General features: G+C 43.9%; 1 protein-coding gene across 6 annotated transcripts in view; it reads right to left on the bottom strand.

Annotated features, from left to right (window-relative positions):
• Nucleotides 1–20742, bottom strand: part of COL5A3 (collagen type V alpha 3 chain) — a 126052-nt gene that overhangs the window by 60465 nt on the left and 44845 nt on the right. For all 6 annotated transcript variants that reach the window (XM_081851660.1, XM_081851659.1, XM_081851662.1 and 3 more), the window contains 13 exons: nucleotides 17385–17432; nucleotides 16157–16198; nucleotides 14459–14521; nucleotides 14141–14215; nucleotides 13380–13463; nucleotides 11567–11623; nucleotides 7366–7419; nucleotides 6153–6206; nucleotides 6001–6054; nucleotides 5026–5079; nucleotides 4893–4946; nucleotides 3462–3506; nucleotides 1517–1570 (listed from right to left, as the gene is read on the bottom strand). In XM_081851660.1, coding sequence (XP_081707786.1) covers nucleotides 1517–1570; nucleotides 3462–3506; nucleotides 4893–4946; nucleotides 5026–5079; nucleotides 6001–6054; nucleotides 6153–6206; nucleotides 7366–7419; nucleotides 11567–11623; nucleotides 13380–13463; nucleotides 14141–14215; nucleotides 14459–14521; nucleotides 16157–16198; nucleotides 17385–17432 — 738 coding nt within the window. The remainder of the gene's footprint in view (nucleotides 1–1516; nucleotides 1571–3461; nucleotides 3507–4892; nucleotides 4947–5025; nucleotides 5080–6000; nucleotides 6055–6152; nucleotides 6207–7365; nucleotides 7420–11566; nucleotides 11624–13379; nucleotides 13464–14140; nucleotides 14216–14458; nucleotides 14522–16156; nucleotides 16199–17384; nucleotides 17433–20742) is intronic.

Here is a 20742-nt window from a genome sequence, read left to right on the forward strand (position 1 = left end):
TCCATGTAACCCACCCAGGGGGTCTGCGGCACCATTCACATAACAAAAACTACCACAGAGATTTCATACCCCTCAATTGTCCTGAAAATGGGACATCCCATTTTTGGGTGCCATACTCTGATGGCACCTCAAAACATGCATCCTGGTTTTTTACTGGGACATGTTGGAGGGTATGTAGAGATATGAAAATTTTCAAGAGTATGGGGGTTAAGGCTAAGCTTTTGAAAAACAGGAGGTCTGCAGTACTTAGCTAATTAGGAACCACTGCCCTAGGGCATAGAGCTGTCAGAGACTTTTTTAAGGAAACAGCTGGAAATGGCAAACGTGAATGCCCCCAAACTTCTGAAATGCTGCAGGAGACTTTTGGAGAGGTTTGAGAAAACAGTGCAACTGATTCATCTCTCTCCCAACAACATGATCAGATCTGGGGAGCTTTAAGCTGAAGTTGGAAGACAGTTGTAGAAGCCTGAGAGAGGAATTTTCTAAATTTACAGGAAGCTTGGCACATGCACGCACCCACTCTAAGCACTAAAGCACAGAGCCAGTGTGGTGTAGTGGTTAAGAGCAGTAGGCTCGTAATCTGGGGAACCGGGTTCACGTCTCCGCTCCTCCACATGCAGCTGCTGGGTGACATTGGGCCAGTCACACTTCTCTGAAGTCTCTCAGCCCCACTCACCTCACAGAGTGTTTGTTGTGGGGGAGGAAGGGAAAGGAGAATGTTAGCCGCTTTGAGACTCCTTCAGGTAGTGATAAAGCAGGATATCAAATCCAAATCCTATTTGTTTTTATTATTACAGATCTTGCACAATCCTATTACATCAGAAGTGTACAAAAATACTTTTCTTTTTTTAAAAAAAACAAACAAACAAGTTTAGATCTGTAAACTAACTGGGGGAAGGGTGACCGAGGAGAGAGGCAAAACAACAACATACTCAGGATATTTTCTGCCAAGCACAGAGCTGGGGGATGGCAAGCAGAGGAACAGAAATTTATATGAGTGAAAAAACATGGAGAATGACCCATTTGCAAGATAATGCACCCATCTGGGCACAGCCTATGGCTAGCACTTGTGCAGAGTGATGCTAAACTGTGGTTAAAACAAACCATGAAAGAGTAGACAATGTTCATTTGGAAGAGAAGAGGGAAGAGAGAAAGCAAATCTACAGCACATGCCTAATCTCCTAAATGAGGATTGGGAGATGTTATATCTGCACTGGGCCTTAAATACATACATAAATACCACAACATCAAAAGCAAATCTCAAAACCAAACTCAAAATTCGAAAGTTAAACAATGCCCCAAATTCAAATGGTAAGGTCAAGTTTTGAGTTGCAAATAGCAGAGCAGGAATTCAGATGTGTTAAACGTTGCCTCTTAATGCTATTCTTCCCATTCACTGAAACATGGAATAATTACAGAATTGGAAGGACGAAGAAGCCCCCTAGTCCAACCCTCCCCTTGAATTCATTTCTGTTTTCTCCAAGCGCAGGAAGGGGAGAGGAAAAAGGATTCATACCATCTGGCCTGGGGGACCAGGAGCACCTCGTGAGCCAGCCAAACCACGGATACCCTAGGAAAAAAGAGGGACATGTTAGTGATGCCTAAATAATGTGCACTGCATGTTCTTCTGAAGGCCTTTCTGCATTCTCAGACAAGTGTGCCCCAACCGTTATTTTATTTTCAGTGGAGCCTCCTTTTGCAAACCTTTATCCATCCCAGAAGTGCATGCTAGAAAACTTGCAGCAAAGACTATACTTGCAATGAATACGCAGAATCAAATTTATGGAAAATTGTGGTGTTGCTATAATGGAATGCAACCCCAAAGAGGTAGACATTACAGTGAAGGTCCTCCCTTCTCTCCACTTCTGCAATGTCTGTCATGCCTCACTTTGCATTATGTTGTCACAATGTTCTGTTCCCTGCCCTCTGCCAGCAGCTGCCAATAAGAAGGTCCCACCACCTGAGCAGGTGCTTCATCCCGCCTCAGTATAAATGGCCTTAAAAATGCATCAGACAGATTCAGGAAGAATGCCTTTAGGGTAGCCAGGGCCAGATTTAGGTTTGATGAGTCCCTAAGCTACTGAAGGTAATGGGGCCCTTTATATAGCAGGCGGGGCCCATTACTTACATCATAGGAGCCGACACAACACAAAACACTGTTGCTGTATGTCAGTTTTATTTTATTTGTTTTTTATCTTACATTTTGGAAATGTACATCCAGTTTTTTCCTTTAATTTTTTGGGGGGCCCCCAAGAGAGTGGGGCCCTAAATGTAGTTTGTTTAGCTTACACATAAATCCGGCACTGAGGGCAGCCCAGTATAGAATCTTGGGCAGGGGGGAGGAGAGTCTTCTCTTGGACTGTACCGCTATGGGCAGTAGGTGGCAATGTTGCACATTTGAGTGCTTCCCCACCAAAACATTCCCTGCGCATAAAAAAAGAACATCTTAAGAAGAAGGCTCCTTCCCAGAAAAAACATAGCTTTTTCTTTTTTTATGTGGGAGCACTTGAACATCCAACTTCACTATGGCAGCCTAAAGTTCTTCAGTCCAGAAACAGTTTTACCCCTTGGTTCCTCCAGTCTTCCACACTTCCCTTTGTCCAGAGATTTCCAGGCACAAATTCAAGAAGCTTTTATTTTGTCCTGCCAGTTTCCCTGAGAAAACCCACAGTTTACTGTTGAGTTTGTTCTGATTGAGCAGTAAACCCCAGCTTTTCCCAGGGAAATCGGTGGGACAAAAGAAAAACCTCTTGAACCCGTGCCTGGATAGCTCAGGCCAAACTGAAGTGTGGATGAGTGCAGATAAAGAGTGCAGGATTAAGAGGGACATTTGATCTAGCCTGGCCTAGTCATTGTTTTTATTTCTTTTTATTTTAAAATGTAGCTTTAGATATAATATAGTATTTTTGCAACATTAACATGGAGATTAGAAAGCACCATTGCACTGATTCAATAAATTATAAAATTATTTTCCCCACAGCCATGGTATTTCAAAAAAGACAGCAAACAACACATTAAAGCCTTGCATTATCTGGCTTTCCTATATCTTTCATTTTCCAAAATGAGACTTATGATGGTTATTACTTGAGCATAACAGCTGGTTATTACTTTAAGGTGGTAAGGCATTAATAACAATATCTCATTCGTTTCTCAGAAACAAATGCTTTAGAAAGACAGGAAAATTGTTGAAAGCATGCAGTTTGTGCCATCTCCTTGAAGTACATTTAAAAAAGAAAAAGAAAAAGGGGAAATCAGCCAGCATGGCAGTTGTTAGGTTGTTTATGATACCCCCACTTGTACCTGTCATTTCACATTCCCGGCTACAGCAAGACTGCATGTTTCCCCGAAGGTTCCTGGTTTCCATTGCTGCTTCCCACCCCCACTGAAGTGGCATAGGCCAACTTCATCCCAGAGCACCTAGGCATCCTGAGCAGTCCTGCATCTGGTGGGCAGATACTCACAGCTTCCCCAGGCTGTCCTCTGGGGCCTTGCGCACCATCAGAGCCCTGTGAAAAGAAGGAGGTAGAGTGAGAGCACCACCCTGGTGTTCAGTTGTGTCCACCCCAGCTGCTGGTTTCCCCAGCTTTCACAAACGCATTCACAGAGAAAACCCAAGGAGGAAACACACAATAACCACTTAATGTGCACTCACCACCCCTACCCTCAATTTCTCCATATTTCTGATGGTGTGTTTTGCTCCTAAGGGCTCCTATGTATTAAGCAGCTTCCGCTCGACGCCAAATAGACCCTTTCTGTCTTCAGAGAATACTTTTGAGACTGTCCTGTCTGCTGAGGATCACCAGTCTCCTGTGGCATCCCTCTGTGTGCAGGGGATTCTGGGACATGTTCCAAGATGCACCCAGTTCATGATGGGCACTAAACAGGCTCTAATCAACTCCCATAAGTGTCTAATAGCCTCCCTACATTTGTACATTGCAAGAGAAGGCTGGCAGTGGTGGGGAAGCCATCTTTCATAAAAGCTGGTCTGTTGTATGACTGATCTCACTGCAGAATCCCTGAGAAGCAATACCATGGAACACCATTTGAAAACCCACAGAGAAGGGGCAATGTTATGGGGTGGCACTTGGAGCTTGAGCTCCAAAGCTTTGCAGCAAGCCCAAGATTTCCTGCACCTACATTTTCTTTACATTTTATTTCATGCTATCATTTCACTTACAGAGCAGCTAGGTGCACTGCAAAAAGCACAGTGCTAGTGAAATCCATCATACTAATTTCTCATAGCATTCTATACATATAAATTAGCAAACTGTATGCAAATTTGTATCATAGACCTGAACCCTGCTTGCATTGCAGTGGCACTGCCACAAATATAAATTGTGATAATGTCTGCTTCAAGCACACCAGCTCCTAGGGACCAAGGCAGTTTCAGGCCCCCTGAAGTATTTTTGGAGGAGGCCAAGCCCCCTCAATATTCAGGGGGCAGTCAGCTCCGCCCCTGGCATTGCACATACAATGTCAGGGCATTGCGTGGCATCATGCAATGTTGCACACATGACATCATGGTGTCACACACATGATGTCATGACATCGCATGCACAGGCCCCAGCAATCTTCTCAAGAAGATGGCGCCTCTGGTCTGCTTTGAAACTGATCAAGTATCTCCTCTTTCCATAGATTTATGAGATGATCCCACATATTGATCCAATCCTTTCCCACCTTTTCCCTTGAGCTTTAATGCACTGGGCCACCCTAGTGATGCTACAGCAGCCCTTATCTTGTAACCACGCATTTCCCTGCTCATTGTCACAATAATTTGGGCCAATGCAATTCAATTTAGAGCAATTGCAGTATTTTTCCAAAGAACAACACTCATTGCGTCTTGCACTTTCCAGCTATCAGTTTCCATCCACAAGCCTTGGATCAATGCTTACCTTGGGGCCCTTCTCACCAGGAGCTCCAGGGGGGCCTGGCGTGCCTACATCTCCCTGTAAAAAGTAAAGCAAGAATTAGAAATGGTACCAAAAATAGGCAGCCCTGGTATTACAAATATTTGGAGATACTTACTCGATTTCCCTTTTCTCCAGGAAGTCCTGGGAGCCCATCAAAGCCCCTGTCACCCTATAAGAAAGAAGCATTAGCACCACAAGGACAGCCCAATATTTGGGCCAGTGAGCATGTCTGCCTATATTGAAAATGCTTCCTTTTTAAAATCCCCCAAGATCTTTGTTTCTCATTCCTACAATCCTTTTAATTGTGCAAAAAAGCTTTGTTGTAATGATCAAATCCATCCTGACAACCCAGCAAGGTCTGTGGGGGGATATTCCGTATATGTATTCCCAGTAGAGTGAAGTGTATGTGTAATATCTATATCTGTCTGTCTGTCTGTCTAAACTGGTGTTTGGTTGGTTCCCTTTTTTTGGCAGATGAATTCTGCAATATGTAATTGATGCAATAATGGTTCATGGGGTGGATTTATACTAGTGTGCTGACACATCATTCTGCTTTAGCGGGTGTTCTGCAATGCTTCCCCAATATTACCATGTGGCTGCTCTCTGGAGGAACACTCTTGCACTGTAGTGCTCATCCCATTAATTCCTGCTAAAAAAATTATACATTCTAGGGCTTTTTTGTGTGGGTTTTTTTTTTTGTAGTCAGATGCTAAGGACAGGCAATGGAGAAGGACTGTTCCCCTCCTGCCCTGTTTGTGGGCTGAGTGGAAGCTTCTGGCCAGCCAGTATTGAAAGGAGGGGGATAGGCCCTGGATCTGTTCCATCAGGAGGGCTCTTCTCATGTCCCTAGACAACATTTGTTTTGCTTCCAGGACTTGGACAAAATACAGAGGAAGAAGTTAGAAAGAAAGAAAGAAAGAAAGAAAATGATCCCATGTCAACATACCAGTTGAAAACATTTGTCTTAGCTCTACTTGCACCCTACTAGTTGTGCCAACTGCAGGAAATGTCAACCCACAGTAGGACTGGGCATCTTGGAATTCACTCCCTCCCCTCCACCAATTCCACCCCTCAAGAAAGATCTAGAGACCTTAGGTCCAGTTTCTCCTGGAAGTCCTCTGGCACCATCTGCTCCTGAGCGACCCTTTTTTGAGAAAGGAAAGGAAAGGGTGAGGAAAAGGGGGTGGCAGGATTATTACGCAATGTAATAATGGGATGGGATCCTGGAGCAAAGGTGCTTACCCGCTTGCCAATTTTCCCTGGGGGCCCTATTGATCCCTGGATCCCAGGTGAGCCCTGTAATAAAAAGGGAAACAGTTCAGATCAAGAGTGGCTTCACATGTCACCTCTCCTAACACCTCAAGATTTTTCTCCATGTTAGAAGAAGAATGGAGCCCTTTGTAATGATTGACATGTGGAAGCTTTTGCCATCAATGGAAACTTATGATATGACTTGTAACATTTATCTTACAAAGTTGCATTTCCCCAGATGTTGCAGAGGGTCCAGAATGCAATGGCAAGATTGCTTCCTTGTGCCGGCTGCAGTGAGCACACTGCATTGGCCATCAGTGAGATTATACAGGCCCAATTCAAAGTAGGAGAGGATCTGCTTTGGGATCCCCTGCCAGACAGAAGGCCTCCTCTAGTGCAGTCCCTGATTTTGGGATACCTTGCTGAGGGAAGCTGGGCTGGCAAATTCCCAACCTGCAATGAGAAGGGTGGTAAGGCGTTGCTTACTTAGGAAGCAATCTTATTGTCTATGCTTTTACCATAAGCTGCTGTGAAAGCTGTTGGTTTTTTGCTTTTTGCTTTTTTTTTTTTTGTTTGTTTGTTTTTTTTTTGCCTGGAAGCAGGATATTACTGCCTGGAAGCAGCAACTTTTTTTTTTAAGGGAAAAAGGAGAAGGAAATTGTCAGTATGGGATGAAGAGATTAGGCAAAGCACAATGAAAAAATTGAAAGGGATGTACATGAAAGATCCAAAAGGGGAGAGATGTACATGATCCTGGGGAGATGGGAGATTTTCACCCCTGCCTACTTGGGGGAAAGGAGAAGGAGAACAGACTGAGAAAATGGGCTTCATAACTCATTTGCAAGTAATTCCAGAGCCCTGCAGTGCAAGGGCTTCCCCACCACAGCAGGAAATGCCTGCAAGTTTAAATGGGGAACCTGTGGTCCTCTGGCTGTTGCTGGATTCCAGCTCCCACCAGCCCCAGACAGCATGCTCAATGGCCAAGGATGCAGGGGAGCCGTGAGCAGCCAACAACTGGAGGGCCTCCAGTTCCCCCTCCCTCAGCTGTGGGAATCCCCCAAATCCAAGCACAAGGCCAGCAAGCAGGACACCCTCGGAGAAGATGGCAGGGAAAGAGCTTTCCTGTCTATTCAACGTGGGTAGCATTTCTCTGCTCCATCCCATAGCAATTAAAGACCCTGCCTACTCGTCTCCAGCAACCTACCTGTGGACCGGGATCACCTGAGTCTCCTTTCAGACCAGAATTCCCGGGAAGACCCTACCAAAACAAAAATGTTATAAGCAGGTTTTGGGTTTTTGGGGAAATCATTTTTGTTACATTACAAGAAGAATTAAAATTCTGGAAATGTTTCCATCTGCTTACAGTGGTCTCCTAAATAACTTATAATTTTCCCCATTCTTTTATAAAGTTTTTGTCCTCTTGATTCCTGAGTTTTCCAGCCAATTTTGCCATCTCTGCAGAGTCCATCAGCTTGGTTTGCCATTCCTCTCTGGAAGGGACTTTGTCTTCTTTCAATCTCTGGGCTACTAACATCCGAGCGGCTGTTGTCTCATACATAAAAAGTCTTTTTTGCTCCTTTGGGATGTCAGTACCTATAATTCCTAATAAGAAAGCTTCTGGGTTTTTAATAAAGGTTATTTTAAACATTTTTTAAAATTTCATTAGATATCATCTCCCAGAAAGCTTTTATTGCCTTACAAGTCCACCACATATGATAAAAGGTACCTTCTTTTTCTTTACATTTCCAGCAGGTGTCTGTAGTTGCCCTATACATTTTGGTAACTTACTAGGAGTCAGATACCACTGGTACATAATTTTCATGTAATTTTCCTTCAGCACACAACATACTGTGAATTTCAAGTCTGTTTTCCATAACCTTTCCCAATCTCAGATAGGTAGCCGTGTTGGTCTGCCATAGTCAAAACAAAACAAATTCCTTCCAGTAGCACCTTAAAAACCAACTAAGTCAGTTCTTGGTATGAGCTTTCGTGTGCATGCACACTTTCGTGTGCATGCATGTGTGTATCTGAAGAAGTGTGCATGCACACGAAAGCTCATACCAAGAACTGACTTAGTTGGTCTTTAAGGTGCTACTGGAAGGAATTTGTTTTGTTCTTTCCCAATCTGCCATCTGAATATTGTGTCCCAAATCTTTTGCCCAGTGTATCATTACCGACTCGACCTGTCCATCTTTTGTACGCCATTCCAAAAGCAAACTGTACATTTTCGACAGTAATTTGTTATTGTTTTCTAACAGATCTTTTTGAAATCTTGATATCTCATGATTAAAACCTTTCTTTTTATCTGTCTTAAAAACATAATTTAGTTGGTGAAACTGTAACCAATCTCAAAATAAAATAAAATATAAAAAATATATTTAAAAAATCCTTCCAGTAGCACCTTAGAGACCAACAAAGTTAGTTACTGGTATGAGCTTTTGTGTGCATACTTCAGATGCACACAAAAGCTCATACCAATAACTAGCATAGCTGGTCTCTAAGGTGCTACTGGAAGGAATTTATTTTTTTAATTTTATTTTATTTGTTTTGTTTTGTTTTGACTATGGCAGATCAACACGGCTACCTATCTGTAACTGTAACCAATCTGTTAATAAATCTCTTATAGTCTTTTAGTTTCACCTGGTATTCTGCCTCAGTTCAGCTCTCTATATGTTGGCCAATTACTTCTCATATTCAGTTTTTTCAGAGATATTGCTTCTAAAGGGGAAAGCCACCAAGGTGTTTTTTTGTTCTAATAAGTTTTTATATTTTTCCCATACCATAAAAAAATGATTTTCTTATTAAAAGATTCTGAAAACCTTTGTGTACCTTTGCTTTTTCATACCATAAATATGTATGCCATCCAAAACTATTATCATGCCCTTCTAAATCTAAAATATCTGCATTTTTCAATGTTGTCCATTCCAGGATCCAGCAAATGCAGGACACCTCATAGTATAATTTTAAATCTGGCAGCATCTGTTAGCAATTTATATTTTATCCTTGGTTTCTTCCCCTGCCAGATAAACCTAGACATATTTTTTTGCCATTCCTTGAAGTGCACTGCACTGCTGCTCTGCACTGCTTCCTTGAAGTGTACTGTACCGGTATTGACTGAAATAAAAATAACATTCTTGGCGATACATTCATTTTTATCACTGATACTTTCTCCAAAAATATAAATTCATCCTACCCCAAATCTCTAAATTTCTCTATTTCTTTCCAATAATTTATGTAATTTTCTTTAAATACATTTACAGTCATACCTCGAGTTAAATATGCTTCAGGTTGAGCAGTTTCAGGTTACGCTCCACGGTGACGTGGAAGTAGCAGAATGCGTTACTTCCAGGTTTTGCAGCTCGCGCATGCGCAGACGCTCAAAATGACATCACGTGCATGTGCAGATGCAGCAAATCACGACCCACACATGCACAGACGTGCAGTCACGGGTTGCATTCTACTCAGGATGTGAAGAGGGCTCCGGAACGGATCCCGTTCGCATCCAGAGGTACCACTGTATATTCTTAGCTGTCAGCCATACCCTCGGGTATTTAACTTTTTAATGTATGCATAAATCTGCAACTTGTTGTAAGTCCTTTTTATATTGCTCTGTCATGTTTTTCACCAAGATTTTAGTTTTATTTTTATTTAATTTAAAACCTGCTACCTGTCCAGATTCCTGGATCCTCTCTAAAACCTTTTGTAAACTATTCTTGGGATCTTCTACAGTTATCACAAGGTCATCTGCAAAAGCTTTTAATTTATATGCTTTACTTCCTACTGTTATTCCTTTAATTGTCTCATCCGCTTGTATCTTTTTCCCCAGGGTCTCTAACACTAAAATAAATAATAATGGTGACGGGACACCCCTGCCTTGTCCCCTTCATTATTTTTCATTTTTCCTTAATCACATTGTTCACAATAGCCTGTTGGTCCGAGTATATTGCCTCTACCGAAAGCCTCTCCAAAGTTCATCATTTCTATTGTCCTCTTCATGAAGGCCCATGAAATATTATCAAAGGCCTTTTCTGCGTCTATAAACATTAAAGCTGCTTGTTTCTCATACCTGACCTCCAGATATTCTATAACATCGATTATATTTCTTATATTATCCTTCATCTGGTGGGCTGGTAAGAAAAATGTTATAAGCAGTTTTGATCTCTTAATGTCTCACCAAATATCAAGAATGTAAGCCTGGGTGTAGCCAGGATTTTTGTTGGGAGGAGGCAGAACCTCAGATTTTTATTAATTTTTATTGATTTGGGGGAGAAAGCTGCCCCCACCCCACACCTTGGCTATGTCCATGAATGCAAGTAGAGCTGGCAGCCCCATAAATAGGGGGGTGGAATCTCTTCCCCCTTATATCCTTTCTAATAATAAATAAATAAATTTTATTTATACCCCAACCTCCCCGGCCAGAGCCAGGCTCAGGGCAGCTAACACCAGTGATATTACAGTAAAAACATAATAGGAAAAGAAACCAATTTAAAATACAGCTTAAAATGCAATTTAAAATGCAGCCTCATTTTAAAAGTAGCCCATAGATAAAAACCATAAGGGGAGGGAAACATAAGTCAGACTGAGTCTAAACCAAAGGCCAGGAGGAACAGCTCTGTCTTGCAGGCCCTGCGGAAAGATGTCAAATCCCGCAGGGCCCTAGTCTCCTGTGACGGAGCGTTCCACCAAGTCAGGGCCAGTACTGAAAAGGCCCTGGCCCTAGTTGAGATCAATCTAACCACCTTGCAACTTGGGGCCTTCAAAATGTTGTCATTTGTGGACCTTAAGGTCCTCCGCAGGGCATACCAGGAGAAGCAGTGCATTTCTAGAAGCAATGTAGATGAAACAGTAATAGATGCCCATCTGCCTCTGAAAACAGCAACCCCCTCTGTAACTCTAGGAGAACTTTGCTTGTCTTACTAGGCAGCACAATGATCCACATCTCCATACATTGCATGTTGCCAACAGCAGGAGGTGGAGGAGAGTGGAGCAATGTGATGTCATAATATCAGTAGTGTGGGGGAGGGGGCATGGCCCCAGGTGCAGAATCTTGGAGAGGCATGAACCAGGCACCCCCCTCATGCACCCAGCGCACGAGCCCCAGCCATCAGCTGACGGGTGCTAGGTGAGCATGTTCTTCACCCTCCATGCCCCAATCTTCTAATAGAGGTAGAAACACCTGGGTGCCATGTTCCACATTACTCCAGTGAAGCATTTTCCATGCAGAAATGCAAACTTCAAAATTTGGCCCCATCACCTCCTCTCATTCCAGCCCAGATGCACAGTGCACTTCTCAGCCAAGCCTCTTGCGTGGTGTGAAAGAAAGGGCAAATGTCCAAATCTTGCCTCCACAAAAAAGACACTCCCCAGACTATACAGGGTAGCTCCAAACAATGTCAGCTACTCACCAGTGGGCCTGGCCGCCCTGTTAGTCCCATGGGGCCAGGGGGACCTTTCATGGATAGCTGAGAAGGAGAGAAATACAACAATGAATCTCAGGGAGGCAATTTAAAACAGAACCAAAGACAAACTGAGGTGCAGCAAGCAAGGAGGTTTGTGGGAAGAAGCTGGACAACAGGGCAGAACTGAAGTAGGGAAGAAAGAAGGGAATAAACAGATTTCTGTAATTGTTGCTGCATTCTACCACAATTGTGTGCATGCGAGACCAAACTGGGATTGGGAGCATGGGGGTTGGGGTTGGGGGGAATAGGTTTATTTGTTTTAACCTCTGGTTTGATTGGTAATTTTTATATATATTGCCCATCTGCCCAGGTTGCCCCAGCCACTCTGGGCAGATCCCAACATATTAAAGCACTGTAAGTCATCAAACAGGAAAGCAATACTGCCGCCAGCCTTTCAGAGGCTTGGATGATTAGGCAGTATATAATAATAATAATAATAATAATAATAATAATAATAATAATAATAATTTATTATTTGTACCCCGCCCATCTGGCTGGGTTTCCCCAGCCACTCTGGGCGGCTTCCAACAAAGATGAAAAATACACTAAAATGTCACAAATTAAAAACTTCCCTGAACAGGGCTGCCTTCAGATGTCTTCTGAATGTCAGGTAGTTGTTTATCGCTTTGACATCTGATGCGAGGGCATTCCACAGGGCGGGCGCCACTACCGAGAAGGCCCTCTGCCTGGTTCCCTGTAACTTGGCCTCTCGCAGTGAGGGAACCGCCAGAAGACCCTCGGAGCTGGACCTCAGTGTCCGGGCAGAACGATATACAATCCTATTAAATCAAGAGGCTGGCATGGCAGGGTGCTATTAGGAGTGGCCCAGATTCTGAATCTCTTATGCCTTCACCCTTTTAAACCTTTCTTAAAACTTTGCTTATGGTTCCTATTTCCACTCTGAATGTTGGCCCGAATTTGCAGCTATACATCAAATTAGCAGGTGCAAACTGCATCTGTCTCCTGTGCCCTGAATCTTTTAAGGAACTAGCAGCACCCCAGAGATTAGTGTTAACGAAGGAAGTTCTCTCATCTGTTAAAAACAGGGATGATTCTAATCTACCTGACATAAGTCAAGTGATAAAATGGAAATTGCCTCCTCACTTAAGACTTATGGCAGGAGTAGTCAACCTTGTGCCCACCACCCACAATCCCTGGCCATTAGCTGTGCTACCCTTGACTTAGGATACAGCTGCAGGGTAAGCATCAAGCAAACCTTCGTATGGTGGCCTCTTCTTCAGATGATTTCTCAGCCTAGTCATCAACCTTGTCTGTGTTCAGCAAGAAACATTTTGCCCCAGATCAAGTGGGCTAGCAACCCTACAGGGTGTGGGTCTTCTTCCTGGTTTCCTATATCATGTTGTCTCACTTGCCTAAGTGACTTGAACATTTCTACTAGCTTATTCCTTGAGCTGGGCTACAACTTTCTGCCTGGGGCGCCTTTTCTATTACTGTGGGAATAAGAATGGTGTGGGTTAATAAGAGCCTTGCTATAGCTTGAGAGGGACGTTCTTTCGCAATGTGCAGATGAAGTTGGATTATGTGGCAAATATTTTGTGATGGGCCACACTTGGAAGCTTGCAGTTTATTATCTGGACAGAGATGAGGGGGTGGGGAAGAGAATGTGTAACATGCCAAGTGGCTAGACACATAGAAAAGAGCAAGGAAGCTATATTGACTGCATGACAAAAAGAAAAGGAGCCATTCAAAGAGTTTAAGCCCCACGACAAGTAGAGGATCAGGGGATACCCGCACGTACCTTGGCTTGCTGCAAAATAGCCTGGGCCTGGGCCTCTTGGAAGGACACAGATGGACCTTTAGCTGAGTCACCACCAAACTGGAACTAGAAATGGGTCAATGAGACAAAGTCAGGGAAGGAAATGATGGGATTGTGAGGTCATGGCTAGATTAACCAAAGCACATGTCAGAGTCACCAGGCAGATGCTGCCAAAAACGGCCTCTGTGGCAGGCAAGCCACCGCCCTGCCCACTTTGGGCAGCATCCTCCTTGATGAAAGCACCGCGTGATCAAGCTTCAAGCTGACTTTCTATTTTGGTTGCTGAACCCCTATTTTATTGCCTGTCAAATTGGCAGGATGGGAGAATGAGACATTTAAATTGCGGAAAGGCTAATATGTGCCTTTTTCTTTGTTAATCAATTTTTAATCCATTTATTTGGTGGTTGCAAGGCTTCTTAATCCCAGTGTTCAGCAAGGCTACCACAGCAGTTTACAGATTAATAAAAACAATGCAGTCCTTGCCCTCAGACATCGTCTGGGTACACACTCCCGTTACTCTGGATCCAGTGGGCTCCCACCACTGGTTTGGGAAGAGCTGTACACTGAGGCTCCCATGCTCTGGAGTAGAGCTCAGACTTTGTTTTAAATCCCAGCCAGCCCAAAAGATGGTGTTCCTCCGGAATCTGCTTTCCAAAGGGACTGGCTGTTCAAGCTTCCTCCTAAAGATCTCCCCTGATCTCAGCTCCTCAAACCCGCTTCACCCATCATCCTGCATCACCTACCGGTAACATAATCATTGTCCCAGGAGGCCCACGAATGCCATCAGCTCCTGGAAGGCCTGGGAGTCCTGGGGGTCCCTGTACCGAAAAAAAGCAAGAAAACACCCATCAATCATTCCCAGGAAGTGTTGAGCTAGAAGAAATCTGCATCAAGCTAGGACCTGTCTCCAAGCACTGAGGTACACTGAAAGGGGCGCATGCCGGTGATTCCTCACCTTCTCCTCCCCGCCCCCACCAGCTTCTGAGAAGATTAAGAATCCCCAGGCTGGAGAAGGGGGAGGCTACCCTTCTGCCTCTTGAACTGCACAGAGATTTCCTTACCCGCTCACCGGGATCTCCTGGCAATCCTGCTGGCCCTCCCTGTCCCATTGGACCCGTCTCACCCTGGGAAGAGACAAACAGAAAATGAAGATAGGCATCTCACTGACCCAAATCCAACACCCAGTTCCCCTTCCCTGTGGCACCAGAAAACCCCAAGCCAGCATTGCAACCACTGCGCCTGACCCTGGTTCCAGTAGATTCTAGTACCAAAGATTTTAAGTACAGTGGTACCTTGGTTTGCAACCACTTTGGATTACAACAGTTTTGGATTACATCAAACCTGGAAGTGCATGTCCCTTTTTTTGGATTACAACCCATTTTTATTTATTTTTTATTACAACCCATTTTGGGGGGGAGGCCCCATTGGCGAAAGCGCGCCTTGGGTTGCAACCTGTTTTGGTTTATAACTGGATCTCCGGAACTGATTATGGTTGTAAACCAAGGTACCACTGTACTCAGGGGGTGAAGCATCAATGCTCTACAGAGCTCCTCATTCCTCCCCACATCTAGCCAGAACAGAATACTACTACTAGATACAAACATCCATCATTATGGGCTTACCCACACTTATCCTTTGTTCTGCTCTTTCCAGGTACAGCCTGCACTTTAAAGCTCCACATCCAAGCACCCCTTTTTTCTTTTTCCTCTGAAGCTTTCCCCATGAAAACTCACCCTTTAATGCTCAACCAAAGAAAATGGCAATCTGTAGAAATCCCAAATTGACGTTGAGTCCAACTGAGTGCTAAGAAGTGGGTTTTCATGGAGAAAAACAAACGCTTGGACACTGAGCTGTTAAGCATGGACCTGTGCCCTTATTCTGCTTCTGCCAACGTGTTTAATTTATACAGGTTGCAGGTTTCAGAACCTTTGGGGAAATTCTTTTGGCTAAAAATGGGGATATGTTTTCCCATTGTGTCCCTCCCCTAGAAGTGCAAATTAGGTTGCTACCAGGCAAGTGCTCATTGTGGGATCAGTGTTCCTCATGCAAGCAAGTTTTTCACAGAACCCACATGACACCATCAACAGCAAAATGCCAACCAGTACCATTTCTCCTGTTGGATCTGGATGTACCCTTTGGGGAGAAATCCAATAAGAAAACAACCCTGTTGCCAACGATGTGTTTGTAGTATCTCCACAACACATTTGCAAATTCTGGAAATACCCACAGTCCATGATATACTTTTGTGTGTCACTTTTTGAATGGTAGAGGCTAGCATAAATGGGGGGGGGGGCAGAGGGAGAATAGAATTTGAACTCTGTTTCCCCAAACCTTAGCTCAGCTCTTTTGAAACTGGCACTCAGTTATAAGATGCCCATTGTTCTCACTTGGAGACAGGCTGGTGGCCTAATATGGGAGAGGTAACTGGGGAGAAATAACTTACAACATCCTTGAAAGCCCCAGTGCGCTTAAGCCAATTTCATGCTGAATCCCATGACTCCAAAGAGAATCTTAGAAACCATGAAGGTGGAACAATTCACTCAGAAACCCATGCAATATGATATCACTATTTTATGGATACTGCCCAAAACATCAGTACAGAACATGCCCAACAAATACAGTCAGGGCACAAGGTACAATTATTCCACAGAGGAACAAGTGAATCGGGGGACCAGGTGACACATCCACTTTGGAATCCTCTGGTGTGTCAGACTAACACCAGCTCTCCTCCTACGGCCTGAATTTATTACTTTCCTTACCTGTGGACCTGGGTAACCAGCTGGCCCCTCAAAACGCCTGCCCTGCAATTAAAAGAAAAAGATTTAATACAGCTGTTAACACAGATGGCATGGACAAGGAATGAAATGTACTCTAAGTTACATTATATAGATTAATTCACTCTTAAACACACTTAAAACCTCATTTTGGTACCTGTAAAGATACCAGAAATACCAATGATTTTGCAGTTCCAAAGAAATAAACATATATGCACTTACTTTATTTATAAAAGTATTTATGGACTGCTTTTTCATAAAAAAAATCAAAGAGGTTAACAACAAAAATGCACAAAACCATACAGTAAAAATGTTTAAAAATTAAAAATAGATATCAATTAACCATTGTGGAAAAATGTATTACTAATTGCCTCCATAGGCCTGGCAGAATAGAAAAGTCTTGTGCAGACATTTAAAAGTTAAAACAGAAAATGTCTGCTGAATCTTTATTGGCAAAGTATTCCACAATACCAGGCCACTAAATACTCTATGTTCTATTGTTATGAAGTTATGGATAGGTGTCTTGTGCAGACAGTAAACTTGTGAATATTACTATTCAGTTGAAGAAGAGGGTTAATTGTCCCAGCTGTTGAACACTGTGGCCAACTGCATATTTGATATGCAACAATGATACAAATCTACTAGGTAATGTCTCCTAGGGCCTGTGCTTTTGAATGGCATCAACAATTGTGCATGTGATGCAGACTTGTACAGCTGCAAGCACTTTTATTTGGAAAACATGATGCACAACTGTAGTATACACAAAATACACAACTGTGCTTCAGATCTACACTGTGGCCAAAATAATATGCACACAATGCACAAGGTTGCTTCAGATCTGTCTTGTGAAAAAGGCGTATCTATTTTTATGATGCTAGTGTGCAAGAAGATGGCAAAAAATCCAAGAAAATAAAGAAAAAGGTTTTGCACAGCCACATTTGCAAGCAAACATTTTGCCAAAGGGAACTGCCAGCAGAATTGGGTCATTGTTCAGGGCCTAACAGCAGGGTTCGACTTCTGCTGCACAGCTTGCATCACTTCTACACTGTCTCCCATATTTACTACTGACAGCCTGCCACACACCCAAAAACCTTCCCATAACTTATTGCTGGTATCTTCCACCCCTTCCACCCCCATCACCAAGTGGCTTTCAGCCCTTAGTCATACTGATGGAGGAGCACCAGTGCCACTACAGAACATGTACCATACTCACTGGCTCTATGATGGCTGGCTCCCCTTTCTCTCCTTTCAGATTCTTTTCCTAGTAAAGACACAAAGGAAACATATAAATAACAGCAATGGCCAACTTGCATGAGTCACTCATACCATGGAGAAAGCTGCCTTTCCCCTAAAGGGGTGGGATCTCTCCCTGATGAACAGAAAGGAGACAGGTAAATTAAATGGGAATCATGAATGGACAAGGAGCCTTTTATAGTCTGCTGTTCAGCTACATGGAATAGAAACAAACCATAGCAGCTTAAAAGGGGGTGGAGGCAGGGGGGTTCTCCAGCCGGAACCCACAGGAACCCAGTTCTGGCACCTCTCAGGTGGGCACCATTGCCATTATAAGAGAACTCATTGTGAGTTCCGGCACCTCTTTTTCGAGAAAAATAGCACTGGGTGGAGGTCTATTAACATAAGAACATTCGAAGAATCTGATGGACCAGGTCAAAGGCCCTTCTAGCACAGCACCCTGTTCTCACAGTGGTCAACTAGATGCCCCAGTGGGGAAAATGTTAAGCAGGATTCAAGCGCAGGAGCACTCTGCCCACCTGCAATTCCCAGCAACTGATCTACTGCCTCTGAGAGTGGAGGTGCAACATCGCCATCATGGCTAGTAACTGCTGATAGTCCTTTCCCCCATGGATTTGTTTATTCCTCTTTCAAAGCCATCTGGTGTCATCACTGCCTCCTGTAGGAGTTGAGTTCCATAGTTTAACTATGAACTGCAAGAAGAACTACCATATTTTTCGCTCCACAAGACGCACTTTTTCCCTCTTAAAAAGTAAGGGGAACTGTCTGTGCATCTTATGGAGCAAATGTGTGGTCCTGGGGCCAAACTGTCGGAGTGCGGCATGCTCCTGAGCTGCTCTTTGGTGTGTGGGGGGGGAGCTGTGCTGCTCTGCCGGCAGCCGGGGCTTCCCCCTGCAGCCCTGGGAAGGTTTGGGACAGTGGGCAGGCAAGAGGGATTGCTGCGCAAGGGATTGCACAGCAAGAGGGATTGCTGCTGGCTTCAGCTCTGCTGAACCCAGCACAGCAAGAGGGAGAGCTGCACAGCGCCTCTTGTTGTGATGCCTTAGCCTGATCCTCCCTCCTCCTTCCTCTTCAACAACATTTGATTCAGAATATTTTTTTTCTTGTTTTCCTCCTCTAAAAACTAGGTGCGTCTTATGGTCGGGTGTGTCTTATAGAGCGAAAAATACGGCCCTTTCTTTTCTCTGCCCTTAATCTTCCAACATTCAGTTTCACTGAATGCACATGAATTCTAGTGTTATGACAATGAGAAAAACTTTTCTCTATCCACTTTCTCCATGGCATCATAATTTTATAAACTTAGCTACCATGTCACCTCTTCCCTCTCTAAACCTAAAACTCTCAAATTCTGCAATCCTTCCTCATAGGGGATCATTTGAGTTGCCCTTTTCTGAACCTTTTCCAATGCTGCAATATCCTTTTTGAGGCAAGGCGATCAGAACTGTACACACTATTCCAAATGCAGTCATACCATAGATTTGTATGATGTCATTACAACATCAGAAGTTTTATTTTCAGTTCCTTTCCTAATGGAAGCACCCCTGATCTGTCACCACCAGTTTAGACCCCATGACCATATATGTTAAATTAAGATAGATATATATTTTGCCCTGACATGTATCCACATTCACTTATATTGGCCTGCATTTGCCATTTTACAACCCATTCACTTGGTATGGAGGGGTCCTGGTTGGAGCTCAGCCTAATCAGGGACATGTTGCAGTTCTTCTTCAAAAAGCTGCTCAGGCTTAGGCTTGGGCAGGTCCACAGAATGCCAGTTTTAATGTCCTCTGTGCCAGAATCTAGACAGTTCTGCAAGTGACACAACTCCTGTAGCTTGGAACATTTGCTGCTCCTCCCTGATGTGCTGGTTTAAATGCCAACACTCCAGCACAGGCCAGTTGACTAACAAATTAGTGAGGTGGGCCGAGAGGGAGAGGGAACAGCAACAAGCTGTTCTGTGGAAAAAATATTTTAAGTAGACATCTGTCATTAACATTATAGCTGTCTACTTGCTCCTAAATTCCTCACCCTTTCCTCATAAAAAGAGGGGATTCTTGGCGATTCTCAGGGTGAAGACAGATGCAATGGTCTAAGAAACAGCAGAGGTCACTTCATAGCACCTCTGCTCCACTGCAAACAAACATAGCTGTTTCTTTCTGGAGGGAAGCTGTGGAGCTAAAAACAGCTGTTTTCAGAATGGTTCCACTTGAGCAGGGAGACGGAAGATAGTTACAGAGGTGGCTGTTGGCTAATGCCCATGCCATCAGCAGCACGCATCCCTTTGCAGTTCCCAAAGGACTCAAACACATCTTTAAAACACATTGCAATTATTGTTTCCAGTAAGGGAAGGGGCACAACTCAGTGGTAGGGCCTCTGCTTTGCATAGAGAAGGTCCCAGGTTCAGTCCCTGACAACTTTAGGTAGGGTTGGGACTTGGGAGAGACCCATGCCTGAAACCCTGGAGAGCCTCTACTAGACAGTGTAAACAATACTGACCTTCCTATGCTCCTAATAAAGGATGAATACATAAATCTTAACATATATATTTTTTAAGGCAAATCCCTTCCTGACACGTGATGAGAAGGAAACAAGACCCAGCATTTGACTGCCGGCATGTAGATCCACAGCACACGTTGCAAAACTAAGTTCATGCTGTTGTTGGTATTTGTCTGTCTTGAGAGACACCCATTCCCACCACCCTTCTGAGTAATACCCCTCCCCACCTTCTCACTATATAGAAAGGTCCGGTGACTTCTGTTTCAGTGTATCTGAAGAAGTGTGCATGCACACGAAAGCTCATACCTAGAACTAACTCAGTTGGTCTTTAAGGTGCTACTGGAAGGAATTTTTTTATTTTATTTTGTTTTGAGAGACAATGGAGTGGGCATCTGGGGGTGAAGTAAAGCACTGTGTTAGCAGCACTGAAGTGACTTCCCTGGGAGGCAAGCCTGGGCAATGTGTCTGGAGGTCCTGGGAAGCCCAGGTAAAAGGACCCCCCCCCCTCAGCCTCACTGATGTGGACCAAAGGAAAGCACATTGGGCTGCAGGAGTTGCCAGAAGGAGGTGTACAGTGTGTTATCTAACTGTATTAATAACTCCATTCTGGATTTGTGTAGGGTTTATTCCTTAACCTTCTCTTTTCCTGAAGATGTCCCACAAGGCAATAGAGGTTTAGGATCAGAGTTTTCCATCTCCTAGATGGGCTACCTTCTCAAGTTGACTCTGCTTACTTTAGATTGAGACTGCAATGCAAGGGGGAAAGACCTGCAGCCCTCCAGGTGTCATTGGACTACAACTCCCATCAGCACCAGCCA

This window comes from Podarcis erhardii, assembly GCF_964252035.2.
Source record: "Podarcis erhardii genome assembly, chromosome: 2".
Lineage (NCBI taxonomy): Eukaryota > Metazoa > Chordata > Lepidosauria > Squamata > Lacertidae > Podarcis > Podarcis erhardii.